This window comes from Anopheles coustani, chromosome 2, assembly GCF_943734705.1.
Source record: "Anopheles coustani chromosome 2, idAnoCousDA_361_x.2, whole genome shotgun sequence".
Classification (NCBI taxonomy): domain Eukaryota; kingdom Metazoa; phylum Arthropoda; class Insecta; order Diptera; family Culicidae; genus Anopheles; species Anopheles coustani.
In genome coordinates this window covers 93,526,938-93,536,894 of record NC_071289.1, presented here as the reverse complement: position 1 = coordinate 93,536,894, position 9,957 = coordinate 93,526,938, and the positions used below count along the sequence as shown (strand labels likewise).

General features: G+C 47.5%; 5 protein-coding genes across 5 annotated transcripts; 2 read left to right on the top strand and 3 right to left on the bottom strand.

Moving 5' to 3' along the window:
* The first annotated feature begins 33 nt into the window (after positions 1-33).
* On the top strand, positions 34-1,267 carry LOC131265365 (myb-like protein Q). Its single transcript, XM_058267624.1, has 2 exons — positions 34-37; positions 84-1,267. The coding sequence occupies exons 1-2, from the start codon at positions 34-36 to the stop codon at positions 1,265-1,267; spliced, it is 1,188 nt and encodes a 395-aa protein (XP_058123607.1).
* Positions 1,268-4,448: 3,181 nt separating this feature from the next.
* LOC131266667 (retinol dehydrogenase 12-like) lies at positions 4,449-5,972 on the bottom strand. Its single transcript, XM_058269268.1, has 5 exons — positions 5,914-5,972; positions 5,536-5,799; positions 5,050-5,466; positions 4,860-4,976; positions 4,449-4,778 (listed from the first exon to the last, which is right to left on the bottom strand). The coding sequence occupies exons 1-5, from the start codon at positions 5,970-5,972 to the stop codon at positions 4,676-4,678; spliced, it is 960 nt and encodes a 319-aa protein (XP_058125251.1). The 3' UTR covers positions 4,449-4,675.
* Positions 5,973-6,752: 780 nt separating this feature from the next.
* On the bottom strand, positions 6,753-7,989 carry LOC131266664 (activating signal cointegrator 1 complex subunit 1). Its single transcript, XM_058269266.1, has 3 exons — positions 7,778-7,989; positions 7,287-7,712; positions 6,753-7,213 (listed from the first exon to the last, which is right to left on the bottom strand). Exons 1-3 carry the CDS (start codon positions 7,987-7,989, stop codon positions 6,799-6,801), a joined length of 1,053 nt encoding a protein of 350 aa, XP_058125249.1. The 3' UTR covers positions 6,753-6,798.
* A 205-nt stretch (positions 7,990-8,194) lies between these two features.
* Positions 8,195-9,668, top strand: LOC131266661 (putative methyltransferase C9orf114). The gene has a single exon (XM_058269263.1). It carries the CDS (start codon positions 8,243-8,245, stop codon positions 9,521-9,523), a length of 1,281 nt encoding a protein of 426 aa, XP_058125246.1. The 5' UTR covers positions 8,195-8,242; the 3' UTR covers positions 9,524-9,668.
* Positions 9,504-9,956, bottom strand: LOC131266682 (mitotic-spindle organizing protein 1-like). Its single transcript, XM_058269285.1, has 2 exons — positions 9,905-9,956; positions 9,504-9,817 (listed from the first exon to the last, which is right to left on the bottom strand). The coding sequence occupies exon 2, from the start codon at positions 9,803-9,805 to the stop codon at positions 9,560-9,562; it is 246 nt and encodes an 81-aa protein (XP_058125268.1). The 5' UTR covers positions 9,806-9,817; positions 9,905-9,956; the 3' UTR covers positions 9,504-9,559.
* Position 9,957: the final 1 nt, after the last annotated feature.

The following is a 9,957-nucleotide window of genomic DNA, read 5'->3' as shown; positions in this document are numbered from 1 at the left end:
CCGTGTGTTGATTGTTTTGTCTCCTTCTTGTACATGTGTATGCGTATTTCTTCTCTGTTCCCATGTTTGTTGCGCGTCTTTAGGGCCATCATACACATCCAACAGCAACAGCACAACTTCGACGGCGACGGTCCGTTCGAACTATTACCAACCGGCCGGCGGAAACGTCACCCCATCCTCGGTTCAACCCACACCGGCCCAAACTGCCAGCGACCCGGCGCTAGGCTACGCGCATCCACCGGCGGCAACTGCTCATCAGGAAACATCCCCAGCTGTGCAGAACATGGGCTCCACGCATTACACGCCATTCACACAACCTCCGGTTACTCCGCCAACTGGTTCGACAGCGTCTAGCGCAAGTAGAGGAAGCAACGGTGGTCGCGGGGGCTCTTCAACATCGCAACATATGCAGCAGCAGCATCAACATCAACAACACACACAAACGCATCTTATGCAGCCACAGCAGCAGCAGCAGCAGCATGTTCCTCATCACCAGCCACAGATACAGCCGGACTATCCGATGCATTCGCAACCTACCGCTTCCCCGTACATGATGCCAACGACGCCGTTGCCTACAACGAGCGGTGGCGGAGTGAACGCGGGCGATTCGATGGCCACTTCCGCTTACCAGCAGCCACAGCATCACCAGCATGCAACGCAGCACCAACAACAGCCTCAGCACAATCAACCTCATCACCATCAACAGCAACATCAAGCGGCCGTGTCGTCTGCAAGTTACGCGCCCTACTCTTCATCGTCCGCTCCGTCCTACGGTGGAGGGTCTGCGGTTGCAGTGGCGGGTCAAAATTCGACCACAACAACCACCACCAGCGCGACCGTCGCGAACGGATCCGCGTTCCATCGGCCGGAAAGTGCGACGACAATGGGTGGGACGACCGTCTCTACGACGCCCGTGTCCACCTATGACACCCCGCCGACGTACATTCCCGATGCTAATGCGCCAACCACCGCCTACCATCAGTACCACCCACCCTACCAGTCCTCCCAGTACCATCATCATCAGCCCCAGGGATACTACCCTCCACCGCCGCCCCCTCCTTCCGCCTACTCGTACTATCCCTCGACGGTGGGACCGTACGGCACGGCGCAACCCGCCGACCCGTCCCAGTACCACTCCTATCCACCGCCACCGCCACCGACCGGCGCTCCGCCTCCTTCAGCCGGAGCTGCCGGAGCGGCGACGACCGCCAGTGGCTACAACTATCCTCCCTACCCCAGCCAGTCCGGCGTTGGTCAGTGGCAATAAACTAAAGGAAAGGAATTCAACTTGTACATAAGAAAGTTGCCGAAGGGAAAACCTCCTTCGCTAGTGAGTAGCACATTACGAGCGTACAGTTTATGTAAGTGTCTATTAGAATTAATCGTCCTATGTATATAGGTAAGATAGTCTATACATGTCCTCGCACTTGTCGTTTGAAGAGAGAGAAAAAAAAACCCAACCTACCCATCTTGATAGAAGATGTTCAGTTCTTGTTTCACTCGCTCGTAACGGGAGCTGAAAAACCAAAGCTTCTAACTACTACAACCACTGCTATTACTACTTTTACTATTACTACGCATTACGACTATTACGCTAGGTACTACATTACTCCGATTACACGACGATACGATTAATAAATTTCATACCCATTTTTAAATGAACCACCTACCTTCAAAACACACCCATCATCCCGTACATCGATATTATACGCATATTTTTGACGGTGGCACATGTTCCTATATTAAAGGCGAATCAACGAGTAGTTAAGAACGGGAGAGACAGCAAGGAAGACATCGAGAACCAAAATTCAGTTGTTTCCGTAGGTTCCTCTGAATGTTGTTCGTGTTGTTTAAGATGTCTCGAACAAATGCTGCTTGAATGGAGATGTGAAGAAAAAGGCGGCTGGTCGGTTTTTAAATAGTTCATCGCTGGAAAGAAAGATGAAATATAGTGGAACGATGTGAACGCTGCTCTGAACGGGAAGGCGGTTTTCAGTATTATATTACAGTGCCGGTCGGCGGTGCAATTGTGCACCATCTTTCGATTTCTCCACGATTGATTCGACGCAATTTCATGTAAATATTTAAACAATACCCATCACTACCGGTAGCATGTTGCAGATTGAGAGTCGCCCATTCATTTCGGAAGTTTAGAGTTATTGATTAAGTTTAATCCTTTTTAAATAAAATGAGAGGGAATTCTGGACACATATCAGCTAGATTAAATCTGTCTGACGTTGGAACGAAGATTCTCACTGTGCAATTGGAAATTGTTATTCGAGTATTATTAGAGCTTGCTTCTAAGTTTTTAGTTATTTAACAAAACAGGAAACAAAAAAAAAGTGTTGGGAGTATTAATATTACTTCTCTCATTGACTAGCTCTCGTCTCGATGGTTCATTGAGCCGGAGGGTTTGTTCTGATGTCGCTGGAAATAGGCTTGAAATATGCGTGTAGAATATCCAGTAGTCGAGTAGGACCGCAGAACTGGTAAATAGAACAGTGTTTTAACGATAACCATACCGTGTGTAGCTACAAGAATCTATAGACAAAAATGCAGTTCATCCAGAGAGAGTCAAAATGCGCGCGTGCTAGGAGTGAATAATCAATACTTGAATATTATTCTGATATAATCTTCCATTACGGTATACACATGACTCACAGTTTAACCAAAATTGCGTAGATGCAAGAGACTTATGCTCGATGTGTATGCAAGTAGCATTTAAAACGAGATGCCTGGGGGACTGGGTGTATGTGGGGCAAGTAGAGAATGTAAAAAAGATTAATATAACAGTAGTATAACGCACTCAATGCTTCAATGCTGCCAGCCTGTCGCTTTGAGATAGCACTTACTAATGGAAAGTAGCATGTTACTCTGCAAGGGTTTTTGCATGCGTATCGTTGGTCGATGATGGCATTCTATCCCAAACGGAAGAGGACACACATATTATAGGCAATAGAGCAATCGAGAGCAGTTTGTTACACTTAAGGAGACTAACTTACTGTACATGTAATACATGTTCAGCTAATAGAGAAACGACTAAAAGTAAAGGTAAAGAGTAGGTAAAAGAACCCTCTCAACTTACTTACAAAAAAGAACCGCAAACGTTTAATTTTGTAGCAAAGACTTTTCTTTAACTTGTGAATAGGAAGTAGTAAGAAAAATTTATTGATGGTAAAACAGCCCACAACCTAAACTGAATGTCCAGTAATAATAATAATATGACTAGTGAATAATCCGTGCATTTTTATTTGTTTTTTAGTACGATTCGTGAGACAAAGCTTTCGATCTTAAATGGAGTGGGCAAATCGTATTCGTTAGCCGAATTCTAACCGTTCGTAACAAACACAGTAAGTTACATTGATATTCACAATTCGAGCGTTTGAATCTGGTATTCTACTAGAGTGTATGATCGAGAGACCGCTATACGATAAAGTGTTTTAAAGGAGACGACTGTAATCATGTGCAAACAATGAAACAAAGCTTGGCTCGTTTGTTGCTACCACTTTCCAACCTATATTAAAATTCTTCGTGCTTTGGCTGCTGCCCGGTTAGGTCCCCGTGCCACAGAAAAGGTAGGCACACCATTTGTAGGTACAGTTGAATGTTTACTAGCAGCCTATCGGAAGTGTGATGATCATTGGGTGAAGAGTTCTCAACGCCAAATCCAACATGTATGATTGACCCGATGATCCGCGATTCCAACGCAGCAAACGATGTGTGTGATGCAACGGATATTGCGTAATGCCAGGTAGGGGGTGGGTTCTAGCGACAAGGAGGAGAAGGAATATGTGGGGCGCTAACCCGTAGGGAGGAAAGGCCAACAAATTGTTCCCACAGCAGAGGTAATAACTTATGTAGAATACGAATTGTAGGCAGGTATATTACAGGATATTTGAATTACAAAAGAAACAAATATAATCTAACCGTCTTGTTGTGTTTTCATTAGTACGATTCCGAACAGAGACTCGATGAAGGACAAAGGGCAAACCTGTGAGGGGATAGCACTGATCACCGCACGTAACTGAAACGACATAGAGACGCAGCATGCCTTGTTTTTGCTTCCGGTTACGACAACATCCATCGAATTTGAGAACGTTGCGCCGCACAAAAAGGAGGGCCAGACGAAGGTCCTCGGTGATTAAGGCTACGTTAATCGTCTCCTCGAATCCTGTCAAATGGTCCATGCTTCTTAATCCTCAGTAATTCGTGTCCAAATGCAATGTGTTAACACAGTCAGGACATTTTCGGAACGTGGAAAGCGTAACTGGTTCCTTCGAACGACAAAGAGTGATGGAAAGGGCTTACAATTATTCGGCATTGTTCTGAACGTTGTAAAACTAAAAATGAATATTAAATAAAGATACAAATGAAATGAAAATTAAAATATGTCTTCTTATTGTGTATGAAAAACGAAAGAAACGTACATACTCCAAAATGTATTCTCATGCGCGACGGTCCCATATCTCTGGTTATTTGTTTCTCAACACAAAAAGTAACTCAGCATCCTATTTTATTCCCTTCGGGCATTAGTATTCAAAATATACCCCACTTCCAGAGAGCGTTAGACTAATTATAGACGTAGGCTGTGACCCTGTGACCGATACAACCTGTTACATGTTTTCGCTGAATCACGCAAACGCAGCCGAGCCTCAGCTTATCTGACCTAAGACGTCTATCCCACGCTCAGTTTCGTCATCTTGGCACTTTCGTTCCACAGCCACTCGGCAAGCTCGTCGTCGCGGGCGTACTTGCTTAGTTTTTGCTCACGACAATCGCTGCAATTGCATCAATGCATGTCGGTTAACGCCACCCGGTGGAAGGGTGAAGCTTTTATGCATGGCACGCGTCATACTTACGCGTAGTACTTCCCACTCTCCTGCGCGAGATCTTCATCCAGGGCCGTGTAGAGTGTTGTCTGCGCTCCGGACAGTGGCGTTTTGAAGGCAACGCTCAATATGGGTTTCACAAGTTTGCTGTGACAAAGGGACAGATGAAGCGATACCTAGAGGGGGAGGTTTCCTTTTGGTGGGGAGGACAGTTACTTACTGATCGAACAGGAAAAAGAACGATCCCATATGCCGAGGGAGTTCCGTGTCGACCGTTCCGGGGTGGACGGAGTACGTGGTCACGCCGGTACCCGCGAGCCGTTTGGCCAGCTCCCGCGTGAACATCACATTCGCGAGCTTACTCTGGCAGTAGGCGGTCACCTGGTTGTACGAATGCTCACTGTTGAGGTCCTTCCGGTTGATCTTGCCGTACTTGTGCGCCAAGCTGGAGAGGTTCACGATACGGCTGGGTGCGGCCGCCTTGAGCGCATCCAGCAGTAGATTGGTGAGTAAGAAGTGTCCCAAATGGTTCACACCCAGCTGCTGTTCGAAGCCGTCCTTTGTGAGCGCTTTCGGGCAGGCCATCACTCCCGCATTGTTGATCAGCAGATCGAGCCGCTTTTCTTGAGCCAAAAACCTTAGGCGGGTTAGAATTTTAATGGAAATTATGCCACAACCGGCCTTGCACGATTTCGACCGCACATACCTTTGTGCAAACTGCCGAATCGAATCCATCGATGCTAGGTCCAGCTCGAGCACATGGATGTCGGAGAGTCCGGTTTGCGCCACTATGTCATCCCGGGCCTGGTTGGCACGCTCCAGCGAACGGCATGCTATGTACACTTTTCCGCCACGTTTCAGCAGCTCCCGGGCCGTTTCCTTACCGATGCCCGTGTTGGCACCGGTGATGAGGATCACTTTCCCATCGCAACGGGTGCTCTTGCGGAACTGACCCCCTTCGATGATAAGCCTACGGAGAATGGGAGGGGCAGACCGACACTTAGCTTAATCCGGGCACGCTGCGCCGATAAGCCACCGAACTGATAAGCCCTCAACTCGCATGGTCATTTCAGTTGGGTCGTACCTGGCTAGCTTGTAGGTTAAAACGGCCACCACGGACCCTATCACAATTGTCAGCAGCATGGTGCAATCCGGGTCACGGTTGGGTCTTTACACTGTCGCTCAACCGCACCGTAGAAACCGCGGTCTGATGAACCGCTCTCGGCACGAAGCAGTTACTAAATGATGCCGCATCTTACTTCTACCAAGTTTCAGCAACTTGCCCGCTTCCGAGCGGTATTAGTTGCTGTGTCCATCGTGTTGTGCTCCAACGCACATGTGCTGTGCTTGTATTGTAATTCCACCTCTCTCGGGTTTTGCTTGAGCTGACGCCTTAGTAAGTCGCGGGCATCAACTGAATACTAAAAGCGAAAGGAGAAGCCGTCGTAAACGAGTAAAAAAGCGGCGGTGGAGCATTAGAGAACCCGGTAAGGGCGAACCGCGAAAGCGTTGGATACTATAAACTTCTCCAACACGTTTCGCCTCGTTTCACGTTATTCGCACTTTCCACCGTGTCCGCGTATCGACAGAAACCATATCTCTTGCCGGTGGCCCCATAATTTAGGGGCTGGAAATATAATCCGCGTTTTGTTGTCGATGCATGTGTAAACTTGGCATTGGAATTACACCTTGACCAGCGGGGCTTCGAATGGAGCTACAAAAAAAAACGTTACGCAGCCGACCCTAACATTCCCTCGGAAACATTATGAAATTGATACAGCGGTTGCACGTGCACGTGAACAAAAATTAAGCCACACAACAATGCAATGGAAGGGAGATGATTGGAATGACAAAAATTGGGCTATTCGTTGGGTGCTTTGCTGTCCCATAATTAAATAATGTTTCTATTTTTAAACACCACAAATTTCGCACACTGTGCATGAGGTTTCCGTTTTTATTATTTGTTCATTCACAGCTTGATGGTGGCGGTAGCCTCGTAGAAGCCGGTGCAGGACGTAGAATAGCGTTGGGAGAGATGGATTTCGTTCACCGTCAGCTGGCCAAAATCGAAATCACCGTAAAGCCGCAGTATTTCACTGGCATCGAAGGTAATCCTTCGTCGTTCCGCCTCTTTTTCGTCCACATTGTCACCGCTGGATGTGCGGAACAGCGAGTTGATGAGCGTGGCGTGCAGTTTGACGTGGTCATATTTACGCTGCATCAGCCCTTTGGAAATGAAGTACTCGTATATACGATCCGCGATACTTTGCAGCGTTGGGGATTCAATTTTGGCGTACAGTACATCAACGGCATGCGGATCATCGTTCATGTATTCCAACCCGCGTACACGCAATTCCATTGGACCGTTTTCTTTTAGCAGGGGGCTGTAAAAGAAAGATTTCGTGGGCAGATAGTTATTGAAATGAACTTGCTAAATGCATCCAACATGTTCCATACCTAATGATAGCATCCTGACAATCTTGCAGGACCTGCGCCGCATTCGCCCGGTCTTCGTTGTCCATCAAACTTAACGTGCAGAGGGTTATGTGCAGTTTTTCCGGTTGTTGAAACAAGGATTCATCAACACGAAACGCTGGCGGAAGTTTGGTCAGAAGTTTCTCGCGGAAATCAATAAATCGCTTCATGATTGCCGGATTATTAAGCGGCACGGAGAGAAAGTGTGTGAATTGCTGCTTGTTTCGAGCACCGATTACAATGAGCTCAATGCGAGACCGAGCAGCGGCAACCGACTTTCGGGTGGTGGCCGTTATCACGATGTTGCCAGTTGTGCCTTGCTTCGGTACCTTTATTTGTGCCTTCGTTTCAGCCTCCAGCCGCTGGCGCGTTTGTCCCTTTGCTCCGATGATCATTGCGTAGAACGCTCTGCAGACAAAAATTGAAAATTGTCAACCAAGATACACAAATCTAAAATTGTTGGTTTTTCTTACGCTGGCACGTGGAAAGCCGTTTGAAATTTCCCCGCCTCGTTCAGTTCTATGTCGTATTCCTCCTCTTCACGATCATCACCATAAATATCGTCTTCTACGTAGCCTTGCGGTCGTTCGGACAACTCTTGGTCGTCAGAATTGGGCATTTTGGTATGATTCACTCTGTAGCACCGCGTGCCAATCCACATGAGTTGGGGAGACATTACATCCATGATGTTGCGGCTAGGATCTGGATAAGTTCGTAGTGCGTTGGCCAGCGTAGCAATTTGTAGAAACTATGGTGTACAGAACCAGATCGTAGTGTAAATATTTACATCGTCTATGCTGTGAAAGCCGTTTATGATCCATGGTTTACTACTCTCGTCGTCATGTTGACGGGTAAGCAAAACAAGGCAACGTGCATTTGTTTATTGTCCATCGGAGCATTCGTTTTGCTTTAATCACCAGAATCCATTGGCTTCCAACATGAAGGTGAATCAGAAAAAGCGTCTAAAGGAACGAGAAAAGATGGAGCTGAAGGAAATAAAACGACAGAAACGCCAACAAAATCTGTTAAATCGTGTCAAAGAGCAGTTCGAGGAAATAGAGCAAGAAAAGCAAGCGGCCTTGGACGATGTGCCGGTACCGGTGGTGTCCGAAGACCAGCGTGTATCGACGGTCAGCATTGCCGTGCCGGGATCAATAATGGAAAATGCTCAATCCCCAGAACTCCGAACATACCTCGCAGGGCAGATTGCACGAGCGGCGTGTGTTTTCCAGGTCGATGAAGTCATTGTATTTGATGACTGTGCGCCGCATAACCAAGGCACGGATCGAATGGCATCAATAGAAACGTCGGAAGGTGCGACCTCGGCGAGACGTTGCTGCATTCAACTGGCCCGCATTCTGCAATATCTGGAGTGTCCGCAGTACCTGCGGAAGTACTTCTTCCCCATACACAATGACCTGAAGTATTGCGGTCTGCTCAATCCACTCGACTCGCAGCACCATCTACGGCAGCTGAGTGAGTTTGTGTTCCGCGAGGGCATCGTGACCAACAAACCGGTCAAGATGGGCAAAGGTTCCTTCGTGAACGTTGGTCTGCTGAACGACGTGCGGGTCGATGATGTGCTGGAACCGAATGTGCGAGTGACAGTAAAGCTTCCGGAGGGAGCCGAGTTGAAATCGAGAAAGTTACGCGCAAAAGTGGTGCCACCATCGCAGCCCCGTCAAGAGACGGGTATCTACTGGGGATATACGGTGCGGATCGCCAACTCACTGTCCCAAGTGTTCACCAAAAGCCCGTACAAAGGAGGCTACGATTTGACCATCGGTACGTCAGACCGTGGAACCAATGTGCACGAGTTGGAGGCGAAAAGTCTCTCCTATCGACACGCCTTGGTTGTCTTCGGAGGTGTACTTGGTCTGGAGCCGGCACTGGAAAGTGATACCAAGTTGACGGTCGATTCGGTGGAGGATTTGTTTGATGAATATCTAAATACCGTTCCTGGACAAGGTTCCCGAACTGTGAGAACGGAGGAAGCCATATTGATATCGATGGCAGCACTGGGTGGAAAGCTGCATCCGGTTAACGCTCCAAAACCGTTCGCCTGTTTCGATGCTATCCCGCAGAGTAAAGATACCGGGATACAACAGTATGCCTTCAATGACGTACGGACAAAACCTAAAAAAACACCCAAAACCAGCGTTCCCGATGCCCTGCCGGTAGTAAACGTAGTGGACGACTATATGTCGCGCTTTGACTAGATCCATTTTTTGCTTCAAATAAACATTTATTACATTCTACTCCTCCGTTGCTCCATTATTGATAGCAGCGACCTGGTTGCGAATTTGTACTACGACCTCCGAAAGCGCCTGTGGGTGAACGCCGGCCTCTAGCAGTTTGATGCAAATGTCCAGGGTTTCCGGGCTGAGCCCGGTATTGAGAAACTGGGAAATGTTCTGTATGTTTGCGCGAATCAGCTGTGACTGTTGCAGCCGCATATACTGGTTGGTGTTGTTTCCCTCGTTACTGTTCGGTTCAGGCATTTTTGGAATAATCTAAAAGAGGCACAGAACATGTTATGTATAAGCTGGGAATATGGGAAACTTAGGATAGCTGCTTTAAATTACAGTAAATTATCATACCGTCTTGTTCGATCCAAACAACACAAACTTTCTGCAAATAACAACATGAAATG

Bases quoted from the DNA above. Each gene is read 5' to 3' on its own strand.
- LOC131266667 (XM_058269268.1), bottom strand. From the start codon at position 5,972: ATGCTGCTGACAATTGTGATAGGGTCCGTGGTGGCCGTTTTAACCTAC. The intron at 5,800-5,913 runs GTACGACCCAAC...CATTCTCCGTAG, and splicing joins TTAACCTACAAGCTAGCCAG to GCTTATCATCGAAGGGGGTC. The intron at 4,977-5,049 runs GTAAGTAACTGT...CCTTTGTCACAG, and splicing joins TTCTTTTTCCTGTTCGATCA to CAAACTTGTGAAACCCATAT.
- LOC131266661 (XM_058269263.1), top strand. From the start codon at position 8,243: ATGAAGGTGAATCAGAAAAAGCGTCTAAAGGAACGAGAAAAGATGGAG.
- LOC131266682 (XM_058269285.1), bottom strand. From the start codon at position 9,805: ATGCCTGAACCGAACAGTAACGAGGGAAACAACACCAACCAGTATATG.
- LOC131266664 (XM_058269266.1), bottom strand. From the start codon at position 7,989: ATGGATGTAATGTCTCCCCAACTCATGTGGATTGGCACGCGGTGCTAC. The intron at 7,713-7,777 runs GTAAGAAAAACC...TTTTGTCTGCAG, and splicing joins ACGGCTTTCCACGTGCCAGC to AGCGTTCTACGCAATGATCA. The intron at 7,214-7,286 runs GTATGGAACATG...TTTCTTTTACAG, and splicing joins TGTCAGGATGCTATCATTAG to CCCCCTGCTAAAAGAAAACG.